At 36.6% G+C, this 13,795-nt stretch overlaps 3 protein-coding genes across 5 annotated transcripts; all 3 read right to left on the bottom strand.

Annotated features, from left to right (window-relative positions):
• Nucleotides 1–1,915: 1,915 nt before the first annotated feature.
• Nucleotides 1,916–5,108, bottom strand: LOC111488613 (transmembrane protein 87B-like). Of its 2 annotated transcripts, none has more exons than XM_023136457.1 (5): nucleotides 4,709–5,108; nucleotides 3,445–4,366; nucleotides 2,797–2,892; nucleotides 2,499–2,635; nucleotides 1,916–2,421 (listed from the first exon to the last, which is right to left on the bottom strand). In XM_023136457.1, exons 1-5 carry the CDS (start codon nucleotides 4,933–4,935, stop codon nucleotides 2,244–2,246), a joined length of 1,560 nt encoding a protein of 519 aa, XP_022992225.1. In that variant the 5' UTR covers nucleotides 4,936–5,108; the 3' UTR covers nucleotides 1,916–2,243. The 2 variants fall into 2 exon arrangements, with proteins under 2 accessions (XP_022992225.1, XP_022992226.1); XM_023136458.1 differs by having other exon boundaries at nucleotides 3,445–4,382; nucleotides 4,709–4,888.
• Nucleotides 5,109–6,336: 1,228 nt separating this feature from the next.
• LOC111488744 (sm-like protein LSM1B) lies at nucleotides 6,337–8,912 on the bottom strand. 2 transcript variants are annotated; one of them, XM_023136674.1, is made up of 6 exons: nucleotides 8,561–8,912; nucleotides 8,406–8,481; nucleotides 7,095–7,163; nucleotides 6,888–7,003; nucleotides 6,744–6,806; nucleotides 6,337–6,608 (listed from the first exon to the last, which is right to left on the bottom strand). In XM_023136674.1, exons 2-6 carry the CDS (start codon nucleotides 8,464–8,466, stop codon nucleotides 6,531–6,533), a joined length of 387 nt encoding a protein of 128 aa, XP_022992442.1. In that variant the 5' UTR covers nucleotides 8,467–8,481; nucleotides 8,561–8,912; the 3' UTR covers nucleotides 6,337–6,530. The 2 variants fall into 2 exon arrangements, with proteins under 2 accessions (XP_022992442.1, XP_022992441.1); XM_023136673.1 differs by having other exon boundaries at nucleotides 8,406–8,912.
• Nucleotides 8,913–9,724: 812 nt separating this feature from the next.
• LOC111488695 lies at nucleotides 9,725–12,971 on the bottom strand. The gene is made up of 6 exons (XM_023136592.1): nucleotides 12,447–12,971; nucleotides 12,290–12,371; nucleotides 11,216–11,733; nucleotides 10,841–11,009; nucleotides 10,113–10,180; nucleotides 9,725–10,023 (listed from the first exon to the last, which is right to left on the bottom strand). The coding sequence occupies exons 1-5, from the start codon at nucleotides 12,450–12,452 to the stop codon at nucleotides 10,161–10,163; spliced, it is 795 nt and encodes a 264-aa protein (XP_022992360.1). The 5' UTR covers nucleotides 12,453–12,971; the 3' UTR covers nucleotides 9,725–10,023; nucleotides 10,113–10,160.
• Between the last annotated feature and the right edge of the window lie 824 nt (nucleotides 12,972–13,795).

Genomic DNA, 13,795 nt, shown 5'->3' with positions numbered 1-13,795 from the left:
AATTAATTAAAAAAAAAAAAAAAAAAAAAGAAGGACGAGGAAGTGGGTGTTGGTTGCCGACAGCGGGTGGTCGGGGCATTCAAGAGGAGAAAGTGGGCCCCACCAAGAACACTCCTAGACTGATCGAAAATAAATAATAAAATAATTGAAGGAAAAAAAACACGTTTTATTATTAAATATAATATAATATAATATCCTCTTCTCTCTCTCACTCGTAATTTATAAATCATTATTTATATTTCTCTGTTCAAAAAAATAAAAAAAAATAAAAGAAAAAATCCTATTGGGTATTGAATTGTCATTTTCCCATCCTACCCCTGCCCGCTGCCCTAACATTAAATTTAAATTAAATATTGAAAAGTGATAGATGTAATGGTAGCACGTGTTTGGCGAGTTGGGTGGGCGGGCTTATTCATAGTCCAACCCTCATAAAAGCAACTTTTTATTATTATTATTATTATTATTTTTTAATAATATTTAATTGTTTGCTTTTTAAATTTAATTAAGTATTCCTTCCATGCCTAATGTTATTCTCGTGCGCTTCTCTCTCCTCTCCAAACTTATCCTAATTAGTTCACTCTTAACTTTTAATCCATATTAGATAATATTTAACTAATATGGTTAAGGATATCTTCGTATTTTATTATAAGGCAAATATCTATGATAGGTATATTTTCATTTATTATTATTTCTATTTATTATTTTTTTCATATCCTTGTAATTTATTTGATTATAAATAAGATAACTTTCACACCATTTAGGTGTGGTGGATTATGCAAACATTCACAAATATAATACACTAATCATTCGCCTTTTCTTTTCTAATCTTACTAAATATTTATACATCAAGAATTTAATTTAGAGCGTTCGTATGATCTAAAAAACTCGATTAATCAAACTCAAATCATACATAATGTGTTAAGTTATATATATATTTTATTGCTTGAGTTGGATTAAATTTTTTGGGAAAGAAAAATTAGGATGATGTCGTTGGATGATAAAAGTCTCACATTGGCTAATTTAAGGAATGATCATAGTTTATAATCAAATAATATTATTTCCATTAGTATGAGGCCTTCGGGGGAGTCCAAAGCAAAACCATAAGAGTTTGTGCTCAAAGTGGACAATATCATATCATTGTGCAAATGAAGATATTTTATGTTTGTAATCGATGTTAGCAATAAGTTATGACTTGTAAATGTTTGATAGACATTTTAGTTATTAATGTAACATAAATAGACCTTCTTAAATAATAATAGTAAAAAAGATTCAATCCTCTATGTTAGAGGAACACAAATCGGCTTCCTTAAATTAGCCGATGTGGGACTTTTATCACGAGTCAGGTTGTGAACTATATTTGAATTGGTATTGGTACATTTCTTTGGATTGATACATTTACTAAGGTAAATAAGTATACCGAATAGGTTGAGTTGAGTTGTGAACTCTATTTGAATTGATACATTTACCGAGCAGGTAAATAATTTATAGCGGGTAGGATGAGTTGGGTTGTACCTAAAAAGTAGTGGGGTGAGTGAAAATTGAGATAAGAGATTGTGAATATATTATTTGCCTCCAACCTCAGTTAAGCTAAATGGACAACTCTACTTTCCACACAATAAGATAAACGAGGCATTATACGCTATTTAAGGATTGAATTAAAGATGTGGACGCCACAATTACTCCTCATGGAACATTCGTACAATAATTAAATAGTACATAATTTATTCTTAATTGTAAGTTTAACAGGTAAAAGTTATCTCTTAGTCCGAGTGAGGAGTTCTCTCCTGCCTGTTCATGAAGTTTTGAAAAATCCAAACTTCTCAGAGATAGGAGTTCATCGAACGAATCACAGGGAGATACAAAATAGAAAGTTAGGTATGATGAGATTCACAATAGAACTAGGAAATAATCTATAGAAACAGAACAGAAACAGGATCTATCATATTGGAAGATATTATTTATGAGTTCATCATATTGGAAGATTTTGGGAGGTGGGGGAGCATTAAATATCAAAATTACACACAGTTACAGGGAAGATTATTGTGGAACAAATGATCAAATACTCTATGCGAGAAAAAGATTAAAAAAGAAGAAGAAAAACTACATCACTCTAAGTCTATACTAACAGAAATTTCCCCCTGAAAATTATAGACTACCAGATTTTCCCAGGAAATAGAGCTAGCAAAGTAAATGAGCTTATGGCTATGTATACGTACCAAAATGTAGGACCTCTGATTCCAATTCTACTCTGTTTTATCTTCTTCTAAATCACCAGCTGGATTGTCGTTTCCACGCAGCGGTTTAAAGTCTGGTACACTCCGAACGTCCTTGGAAGGTGAGGAAATTGGAGATGGTCTTATGAGTCTTAGATCTGTATCATCCTTGTCGAACTCTTCGTGTGTATCTTCGGAGTATGCATACCTGAGAAAGATAGAGGATGAGGCAATGTACAATGGTTACGAGGGAGCGGGGCAGAGATACAGAGTGTCGAAACTGACCGCATTGAGTTTTGGGAGGGAGCCCAGAGAGCACAAATGACACAGAGTAGAGAAAATGATAAGACTTGCCAGAAGGCAGGGATAATCCATGCATTTTTCCACTGCTCATTGTAAATGTCATTTGACTTGAAATAAAGCTGCAAGATTACATTTGAGAAATTGCAGTAAGTGACAATTGATGAGCGTTTGGGAAAAAGTCATAAAAAAATGTTCATTTCTTTCCAAAGCCTATGCCTGAATGGCCCATGTTTGAACGTGTTCTTATGATAATGGAAAAAAGTCTTAATGCACAAATTACCTCATAACATATCCAACCCACAGATACAATAACAGTTACCACTAATGCATTTGTGAATTTTCTGTAAATGTCCAATTTAGTCGTCAACCTTCTAGCCTGTGGCATCAGCAATAATGAATGAAAGCCAATCAACAGAAGTTACATCATAAAAATGCAGAACAAAGTTACAGCATTAACATAAAACAGGGGCACCAACAAAAGCAAGCATATTTTAGCAGCAAATAGAATTGCTTCCATTGTTTCAATTGGAAGCTTCATTTAAAAGACCAGGCTTGCCCTGGTACTCTCCTAGCCTACTCGGTTGAAATAGATTTTGATTAAAAGTGGGTTATTTTCACAATGTTCTTCAGAAACATAAAACAAAGGTAAAAATCAAACTAGACTTGGGGCAGGGACGCCACCAAAAGCAAGCATATTTTAGCAGCAAATAGAATTGCTTCCATCGTTTCAATTGGAAGCTTCATTTAAAGGACCAGGCTTGCCCTGGTGCTCTACTAACTTACTCGGTTGAAATAGATTTTGATTATAAGCGGGTTATTTTCACAATGTTCTTCAGAAAACAACTTGCTAGAAGGAAATCAATCTAAAATTCAAACGAAAATCAGGAAGGCAGATGAAAAAAAAAGATGTTATGAACAAACCAGATACCTGAAGCTTGCTTAAAGTTGCAGAGAGGGAGTTAAATATCCAAAGAATGAAGAAAGCATCCAAGATTGCCACAGGTAGAACCAAGAAAAGTCTTGCTTTTCCTGAAAGATCACTTACGGAACCCACGTTCTCAACCAATTCAAGAACTTCAGATGCCAGAAAGAAGGTTAATCCAAGCATGAGAACTTTTGATGTCAGTCCACCTAGAGTAGGTCTAACAACACCATAACCCATTGAAACCATCAAAAGGATCAGACGTGCAATCGTACGCTTAACAACTCCAAAGGTGACAGCCCACATAGTAATCCCTGTTGGTCTTATCCCAGTCTGGTTGAATTCAGCATACTCAAAATACCACAAAGCCATCTCAAACATCCCCAATGTGATGACAACCGTAATGCAGTTCTGCAATGGAAAAACTTCTTTCCAGAATCTAGCATACTGTGAGAACCAGAAGATTCCAAGCAACACATAAGCAAAAGACATATACAAATAAAACTTCATCAGAGGCGCCATTCTACCTGGCAGGTATCCAGAAGGATTTTTCCATATGGTTTTCCCCTCAACAACAACAACATTTTGAAGCCTTGGATCACAATGGATGAAATACAAGTTATACATCCCTGATTTAGTAATCTGAATTGATTTTGTTGCCAGGGTTGCAACTTGCTCATCTGTGTTGAAGGAGACTCCATAAACTTGAGGCCAACCAGAATTATTCGAGGACGGCCTGTAAATAACTTCTCCTTCTGAACAAACACCTAGTTTAGCAAGATCTACAGTACAGCAGATTGCCCTTTGGCCACCATAGGCCGAGCCTCCAATCATCTCTCTGTCTTCCACCTCAAAAACAATTGCATGCAATGGTCCTGAGCTGAAGTTGGAAAACTCCTCGGGTCTCCAAAATGTAATTTTTTCGAAGCTGGTTTGACAGTACACAATAAAATAAGGTAACTATCACAACAAAGACAAAAGAAAAGATATATTGACACCACGGCAGATAAACCAAATCCTAACAAATCTTATCGAGACTTCCCCCAAATTTGATCTAACAGTAAGCCCAAAGCGTAATGATAGCAAGCAAGCTACATTCATAGGTTTTCGAAAATTACACTAAAAAAAAGCATAAATGTAAGCGAAAATGGAAACCGAAAGAACATTAAATTGCCAATTAACTCATAATTTCCCACATTCATTGAAATAAAAGCAACGAATGAAGTACGCAATCCGCAGCTCAAAAAACTCGGAATCAAGAAACACATACCGAATATATGAATCGCGATTGGAAGAAGAATCCGCATCCGCATCGTTGCGGTCAGCTATGGAGGAGCGAATTCCCTCGCTACCTCCATGGACGACAAACGCATTTCCTTTGTTAAGGAATTTCTCAGCAGAATAGTGGTGGACTGAGGCGTGAATGCAGAGGGAGGAAGCACATAGTAGGAGAGTGAAGGAAAGCAGTACCTGATTAGAACCGCAAGAAAAAGACATGGATTCTAGTCCAAGCTACCAAGGAATGAAGCTTGGAAACCCTAAATTGGAAGAGAGAAGAAGATTGACAGCAGCAAGAACGTGGATCTGCCAGATTCTTGCTTGCTTGTCGTAGAGAGTGAGAGCGAGATCTGTGACTGTGTCGCTTCTTCTGTGGAAAAGAACGAAGCTTAGAAGCTTAGAAGCTGGACTATAATTTCATTTTTATATTTAATTAATTGGATATTTGGAATTTTGTGCAGAGAGTCAAAATGTGGAAGGACACGTGTGCGTGTTGGGGCCGCTTGATTAGATTCCCCCTTTGCCTTTTCTGAGCCGTCAGATTTACTTGGGAATTTGGCTGGCTCCGTCCGAGTTAGTTACGGTGCATAACAATAAAACCAAATAATGTAGGGCGCCATTTATGTTCCTTGAACTAAAATGTAAATGTGAGGGACCAAAAATAAATTTCTTCTTTTATCAGTTAAATCGGGTCAAATGCGGGAATTATATTATTCGTTCCCGTTGCCACCCAGGTCCCACAGGAATCAATGAGGAATCGGGGCGAAATACGGAAATTATATTATTCGTTTCTGTCCTTACCCACGTCCCACAAATGAAAAATAAGAAAGAAAGTGAAAAGAGATTTTCTTCTTATCAGCTAAGCGGAGCAAAAGACGAAAATTATATTATCTGTTCCCGTCCCCACCCACATTCCACAAGAATGAACGAGAAAATTTGTGGGAAAGCGATTGAAATAAGAGATAAGGATATGTTTCTAGAATGCTCTATGGACATCTCTACTTTTACGTCGACAATATGGTCTCTCGAGAAGAACTTCAACTAATAGTTTCAAAGCCTATAACTCTAACAAAGTTGAGCTTGTAAGAGGTGTTCCGAGATTTCATCATCAATAAGACATATTATGTTGAAATTTTAAACATATTCTCAGAATTTCAGACATATCCAATTTCATCCACTTAGGTAATACAAATAAAAGTATAATTATTTACTAAGAAGCCACCCACAGACCTAGACCTTGCCAATGGTGCCACCCTGAATGGCTCATGCTATCTATGTTCTTAATAAGATGATGGCTCAGGCTATCTATGTTCTTAATAAGATGGAAGCACGATACCCAAATTTAGCTGAAATTAAAGAAGCTTCCGCGGTGAATGTCTCAGTACATAATTCAACGAGGAATAAGGAAATATAAATAGTCATTATAAGTTCTTCTACCATAAGTGGAGCGGATTGAGATTATTTAAGCTCCGATATAAATAGTCATTATCAGCTCTTCTACTGTAAGTGGAGTTGATTGGGATTATTTGAGCTCCGGTATAAATAGTCATTATCAATTCTTCTACCATAAGTACCGTAAGTGGAGCTGAACTCAATCGTTGACCTATTGCCAGCAGAGGATTAAGAGGAAAGGGTTTTTATTTATCGAATGAAATATTACACGAGAAAATTGAAGTTCATAACATAATGTTTAAGATTGTAGACACCAAAAATAGGCTCTGAATTGTCTAATAACAGAACCAACATGTGAGCAGAGATTCACTTACAAACAAGAAAGCTAAGCTAACAAATTCAAGCTTTTGAAACAGCGATTATCAGTCCAGATCAAGGAACTCAAGCCTTTTCCTAATTGTACCTTTAAGATCTGTAGCCTCTCTCTCTGCCTTTTGGGCCTGTAAAAACATGTTCTACTTTGTAAATGGCAACAACATTTATATGCAGCTACACAAGCAAATGGTGTATGCTAGTTTCCAACAGATATCACCAAGAACACAGAAGACTAATTTCAGAGTTGGCACACCACTTACCCTTTTGATCTCCACAGCAGAGACATGAGTCATGTGTGGAGGGAGCTCCTCCTTCTCCAAATCCTATCGAGTCCAAAACAAAATTTTTAAGAGGTGGGAAGGAAAATAATAAAGGAAACCAAGAAAATCTAAGATTCATCCTACCAGCTCGCCAAGTAAAACAACGTTCTCCCCTCGAATTACGTAGAGGCCTAGAGGAATATCGCTGTAAAGGTCACCGACGATCACCCTTTCACAGGATCCTTCAAGAACGGCATTTGCTGAATACAGAAACAGTTAGTTCTTCAGGCTCCGGGAACATGTTAACACGATGAAGTATAAAATGAGATAACGTTTCGAAAAGAACTATACCAAATTGATCGAATGAACGGAGTATCCCTAATAGCTTCCGTCCATCTCGAAGGAGTACCAGAACCTTCTCTAAAGATTGAAATTATCATTAGAACAGCAACAACTCCACAAATGTAAGAGAACAAAATAGAGATGCATGATTAAGCTAAATAATTGTAACTATAACTAGCATGCTCAAATTCCTAAACCATCATGCCATGAGGAGAAACACTAGCTTTCTCAATCCTTCTCCATACAATTTAAAGATTACAAACATGCTGAAACCTCTAAATAATATGGTTTTCTGGCTTTCTCCAATCATGCAATTGGTGGAAAAACTAATGCAATCTCTTACTCCGTTCTCAATTCTTTTACAGAGCTCTATACCCAAACAATCATTCAGAAGGAAGTCAGCTGTACAACAGCCATACAGCATTTAGTACGAGGAAGACCCGTGCTGATTGTTACACTAGCTCATTGCTAAAATACTATCAACACAGGGCAAAGGTAAATTATCTACTATCCTCTAAGATTCTCCCGTATCGTGTCAAATCAAAGTTGAAACGAACATTTTCAAGGCAGAGTTAGACAATTGCATATGGTGATAGGCGAGGCGAGACGAGTCACCTATGCCACCAGTTGACCATGGCAGCTCTTTCAAAGAGGTGTCACATTGGTCATATCTTGGATACATTGGAGAAAAAGCTAATATTCATATTTAAGTACAATCTCACGGAGATGTACTCTTCTTATCCATTATCTCCGGAAAGGACGAGGGAACGAAAGCAATTCATCAAATAAAAACATATTTGTGCTAAATTCTCTTCGAAGTGGACTTAGACTCGAATGAATTCTTTTACATTGCTAAAATGTTCCCCAGAAAATATAAATTGATGCTCATTCATGTATTTCAAGCCAAACAGTATCATGATTTATTCTCATATGTCTATATACCGTACTGATTTTAGAAAAATAAGCTTCAAATCAAGGTAAACAAAAAAATTGGTTGAATATATCATAATTTCTTAAGGAATTGCATATCAACAAACAGATCCCGATAATCGCAATCAGCAAGGTCTCCGTAGGGTTACAGCATTACACTTGAAAAACAACGATCAAGTCAGAAAGCATTATCAATCAAAGAGTTGCGATACAGAACAAATTGACAGGAAAACCCTATGATGATCAAGAGCCAAATATCACATTTCACAAAATAGCAAAACACACGAATCCAGTAGCACTAAACTTCAAATAAAGAAAAACGCGTATTGATTTCTAATTTCCCGTTTATCTGACAAACAAAACAGAAGAATCGATAGAGAAGCAACATACTGTCAAGGTAATTGGCAAGAGAAGTTGAAAGGTAGATATCTTCCGCGCTTGCCCAAGACATTGGCGAACTCCAACACTTGTCCGGTAGAAATAATAATAAAAATAATCACCGAAAATTTCCTTCAACTAAAAACGAAATCAATAGCATTGGCTGCCTAGATTCCCAGGCAATCCCTCAAAATCCTTGGAGAATTTCCTCAAAGACCCTGTCTTCACGTTCCAGAAAGTTCCTCGAAACTGGAAACAAAGGATTGAAGGACGAAATTTGCGGTCTGATTAAGAACAAGAAAATGCAAACAGAAACAAAACGAATCGAAAAGGGAAAAGAAGCGCTCAGATCCAATTCAATTCGAAGCGTAAAAGAGAAGGAGAAATTGAAGAAGAAAAATTGAAAAAGAGTTAGGGCTTGGTGAGAGACGGCCTTAAACGTGGCGGAAGCCCGGAAGATTGAAGCTCCAGCTGCTGTGTTGGTCTGGTTTCGAGTTTGTACTTAGTATTTTAGATTCATCTCAATACTTCCAATATGTAGGGCTTTTATTATTATTTATGGGTTAAATTATCCAAAATATTCTTAAATTTTGTATTTTAATATTTTTAGATTTTAGATGAAAATTATCAATATTTTGTTTTAAAAGTTTAAAATAAAATACAAAAATACTTTTATTATTAATATTAAGTTTTAAAAATATATCTCAAAATTTAAAAGTAGCCTTTAACACCATTTAAGTTTATTCCAATGGAGACAGTATTCTTTGATTATAAACTCATGATCATTCTCTAAATTAACCGATGTGGAACTTTCATCATCCAACACCTCCCCTCGAACAAAGTACGCCTCCCCTTAATCGAGGCTCGACTCCTTTTCTTTTAGAGTCATTAGTTCGAAATTTGAGAATTTACCAATCTATTGGCACGACTAAGTTTAAGGCATGGGTCTGATACCATGTTAGACGAATACAGAATGGTATGATATTGTCCACTTTGAGTATTACCTCTCATGACTTTGGTTTGGACTTCCCAAAAAGGACTCATACCAATGGGGAAATTATTCTTTATTATAAACCCATGATCATTCCCCTAATTAGCTGAAGTGAGAGTTTCATCATCCAACAAGTTGCTCAGGTCCGGAATTCAACCAACCTGAAATTTGGAGTCGGTCAAAATCATTTCTCCAACATAACTTGTGTGTCCCTATGCTTAGCGGCCAACTATGATATAAATGTTTCTAACACTTAAGTCATTAATATACTTAAAACTAGTTTGAGCTACACATTCATATACATATAGTTAGCCAAACAGTCAATGCGACAGAGCCCGACAACATTGTCTTGGAAACTTTATTACAATACAAAATGTTATTTGCCTCAAGTATGTTACAAAGGGAGCCCCCAACAACAACATCGAAGAAGAATTATGCAGCAAATTAAAGTGAAAAAAATGCAACTCTCTGTTCATCACATGAACACTTTTTTGACGATGTTTCAAAACATGAGTTGCTCTGTTTCCATAACATACAACCATGAAAAAAATGTAATCACCGTTAATAAGATGTTTTGATGTGATGAACAACATCCCCACCGTTCGATCCGTATCAAGATAAAGGGTGGAGATTGAATATCTGGAGAAGTCATGAATTTGAAGATTAGTCATTGATGTGTAAAATGAAATGAAACATAGTGAAGATAGTGAGTAAGGAGTTGTTGTTACCTTCTTCAAATCAGTTAGATGGAAGATTGATTAGGAAAGGAGACGGGATTATATCTCGAGAACGATATCTGTAATTGTGAAAAAAAGACGGGTTGTTAGAAAAGGCTAGATCTATTTTGACCCGTTACGAGGTTTTAAAATGCGTCTATTATGGAGAGATTTCCACACCCTTATAAGGTTATGCTTTGTTCCCCTCTCGAACCGATGTGAGATCTTACAATCCACTCTCCTTTGTGGGGTCCAACGAGGATGACACACCGCTTAGTGACTGGTTTTAATACCATTTGTAACAGCCCAAGCCTACCACTAACAGATATCGTCCACTTTGACCCGTTACGTATCGTCGGTAGGGAGAGGTTTCCACACCTGTATAAGGTATGCTTCGTTCTCCTCTCCAACTGTAACGACCCAGATCCACCGCTAGCAGATATTGTCTTCTTTGGGCTTCCCCTCAAGACTTTAAACGCGTATGCTAGGAGAAGGTATCCACACCCTTATAAATATGCTAGAGGACGGTAGTGGTGTTTTGTTTTCCTCCCAAACCAATATGGGATAGGATCTCACAATCCACTTTCCTTAGAGACCCAGCGTCCTCACTGACACACTGCTCAGTGACCGACTTTGATACCATTTACAACAGCCCAAGCCCACCACTAACAGAGATTATCCGTTTTGACCCGTTAGATATCGTTACCAGCCACACGATTTTAAAAAGTTTAAGAACTTACACTCGGAATCAGTCTTGTCCCATTTGGATCCATCTTTGGCATCTTTTTTCTGCTCTTCTTCATCGTTTCTGTTTTTTGGTGACGGCTTTTCCTCTATGTACCTCTTCAACGATGAAGATCGAGAGGCGTGTTGTGGGGAGATTTTTTTTTGGAGAATTGTTCTTAAAAGCTGCCATTGAAATGAAAAGAACATCGGATATTAATGTTAGCTAGCAAATATTGTTTTCTTTGGGCTTTCCCTTTCGCGCTTCCCGTTAAGGCTTTAAAACGCGTCTGCTAGAGGAAGGTTTCCACACCCTTATAAATGGTGGTTCGTTCTCCTCCCCCAACAATGTGGGACATCACAAATAACAAATATACACAAAAATTACGTACCTTTTCCATTCTAGACTCTTGAAGAGTTTCTCTCAAACTTGGTGGTGGTAAAGGAGTGAAGCCATTACTACAAACAAACAACTTTTTGAGCAGAAAAGAGATGGATTTCTTCCCAATAGCTTTCTTTTTACCATCAGCCCAAATGTCTTTGCATTTGCCAATGATAAGACCAATGGTTCTTTCAATATCTTCATCTTTATCATCTGAATCACTGCAAAGTGGATTGCTGATTCTCCTGTCGACCTCCAAGCTTGAGGGACAGTTGAGAAATCTATCCAATGGAAGATCTGCAACCTGCTTTTCGGCGTTCGGTTTTCGAGATAAAAGCTTTGTTAACTCTTTCTGTAATTTACCAACTTCTTCAGGAGAGATATCAACTATCTGTTCTGAAGAAGATGGATCCTCCTCCTCTTGTATGTCTTGTTCATCTTTAATATCATTGTTGCCAAAAGTTCCAATTGCTAGCAATCCATGAGGCCAATCGCTGAACTCTTCACGAGATTCTTGTTTTTTATGCTCTGCAAAGTTGGAGAAGGAAGCTATTCAATTAGTACACAACTAAGTATCAAGTGTTACGTCAAAATGTGATGTTAAATGTTCAGAATCCTTCCATCACGTTGATTTGTACACATGAAATGGACAAACAAAGGGAGGAAAATTTTGGGATTTTAAAGGGTCGAGGGAACAACGCACGTGGACCCAAGTTTGCAGGTTGGTGATTTGGGTTACCTTTTGAATCATGTCCCCATTTGCATTGGGATCTTGATCCAGCTAACTAAATTTTGGATCCAACCAAAACCATTTCAGTAAATCGATTCTCCACGCGACTCTTTGTTGGATGATGAAAGTCCCACGTTAGGGGAATGATCATAGGTTTATAAACAAAGAATACTCTGTCCATTGGCTCGAGACCTTTTGGGGAAGCCCAAAGCAAAGGCATGAGAGCTTAGGCTCAAAGTGGACAATATCATACCATTGTGGATGAAGAGTCGTGTTAGATTACAAGTGTTCGACTCTGTCCTATCAGCTACTACCACTTCTAGACACCAGATTGGAAAAGAGAGAAAAGCTTACGAGAAGTAGAGAATGTATGTGGGATGTTCTTCTTCTTCTCCTCCTGTTTGCCGTTTAGTTTAGTCTGCATCCAGCTGAAGAACTGCATTGAACTACACAAGATGAATGCCAGAACAGAACAAGAAGAGAACAATGAACCAAGTAAAAACAAGCTCACCTTCATCTTCAACTAACAACACCAAAACTTGAAGGTGGTTGATCTTAAAAGCCACTGGGGGGAGTACTGGGAAGATGAAAAAACGTGAAGAAATTAGGCAAGTTTGATGCTGGAGCTTGGGCAGTGACAGCAAGTAAGAGTTGGTTCAAGTTCCCAAACAGAGGTCTGTGATACGATCAGTGCCGTGTCTAGACCCTCCACTCCTGAAACTAATGGCTGATTCTTCCTCTTATACAACTCAAAATGCACACACACCACTAGCATGAAGAACATTCTCTAAACAATTGAATAATTTAATTTCCTGTAATTTGAAAACACTACAAAAGGAGGATTCTGCGGGTTCAATTCTGGAACATCCTCTATACAACCGACCGTGTCATAATTTGATCCGTCGGATCTTGAGATGCAAATCCTAAGACAACTGCTAACTACAAAAGGTGTTGTTGATCCCTATACGTCTTTAATCTAATGGCAATGACACTTACACGAGGTGGGAATTCAATATTCACCCTCATTGTTCCAATAATACATCTTTTTTAACATTATAGATCATACTTCAATCTTCATTTATATTCACAGCTACCACTAATACGAAAAATATAAACTAACTAAATCTTGAAAGAATAAAATAAAATATACTACCAATGAAAAAAGATATATTTTATAACTAATATATTCTCTCAATATTAATTGATTATGGGTTTATAAGTGAGGAATATAATCTCAATTGATATGAGACGTTTTGGGGAAGCTCAAAGCAAAGCCATGAGAGGTTATACTCAAAGTGAACAATATCATACCAAATCGTGATTCCTAACATTTGGTACATTTTGTTTTACGGAGAAATTGATAATATTACATTCTTTACCCTTTTCCTAAGAAATCCTAAGAAGTCTATCTCATGCCTCATGGATGAACAATTATAGCACAATTTTCTGAAAATTGGTCGAAGTTAAGGCTTCCTTATTTGGAAATACCAAAAAGATCCAGCCCAAGAAATTATTTTTTAATTTCCAAGTAGGGTTCATCTAGATGGATGCATCCTCTAAATTTATTATATTTGGATCTTTATTTTATTTTCTAATGTTTTTAATATTCTATGTTAGTAGATCATTTTAATAAAAATATCTAAATTGGATTTGGTTATCCAAATAAAGTTCCAATCAAACCCAATTCAAATCTTTATTTTTTTTAATTATTTAAAAAAATTATATTTATAGGTACGGTATAACTAAACTATCATCAAATCCAAATATCAAATGTTATACTACGCCATTAAAATCAATTATAAACCTCAAATATTCTTAAACTTAATAATATTCTTAAAAGTAGAATAAGACCTCCAAAAC

The sequence above is a fragment of the Cucurbita maxima genome, unplaced genomic scaffold (assembly GCF_002738345.1).
Source record: "Cucurbita maxima cultivar Rimu unplaced genomic scaffold, Cmax_1.0 Cma_Scf00013, whole genome shotgun sequence".
NCBI lineage: Eukaryota > Viridiplantae > Streptophyta > Magnoliopsida > Cucurbitales > Cucurbitaceae > Cucurbita > Cucurbita maxima.
This window is presented reverse-complemented; position numbering and strand designations above follow the sequence as displayed.

Excerpts from the sequence above, each read along its gene's own strand:
- LOC111488695 (XM_023136592.1), bottom strand. Across the intron at positions 11,734-12,289 it reads ACATACATTCTCTACTTCTC|AGCATAAAAAACAAGAATCT; the intron begins GTAAGCTTTTCT and ends CCAACTTTGCAG. Across the intron at positions 10,181-10,840 it reads GGACAAGACTGATTCCGAGT|ATATCGTTCTCGAGATATAA; the intron begins GTAAGTTCTTAA and ends TCACAATTACAG.
- LOC111488744 (XM_023136673.1), bottom strand. The coding sequence starts at position 8,466 with ATGTCTTGGGCAAGCGCGGAAGATATCTACCTTTCAACTTCTCTTGCC. Across the intron at positions 7,004-7,094 it reads CCGTTCATTCGATCAATTTG|CAAATGCCGTTCTTGAAGGA; the intron begins GTATAGTTCTTT and ends TTCTGTATTCAG. Across the intron at positions 6,807-6,887 it reads TTGTTTTACTTGGCGAGCTG|GATTTGGAGAAGGAGGAGCT; the intron begins GTAGGATGAATC and ends TGGACTCGATAG.
- LOC111488613 (XM_023136457.1), bottom strand. The coding sequence starts at position 4,935 with ATGTCTTTTTCTTGCGGTTCTAATCAGGTACTGCTTTCCTTCACTCTC. Across the intron at positions 2,893-3,444 it reads CAACTTTAAGCAAGCTTCAG|GCTAGAAGGTTGACGACTAA; the intron begins GTATCTGGTTTG and ends CTGATGCCACAG. Across the intron at positions 2,636-2,796 it reads TGGGTTGGATATGTTATGAG|CTTTATTTCAAGTCAAATGA; the intron begins GTAATTTGTGCA and ends GTAATCTTGCAG.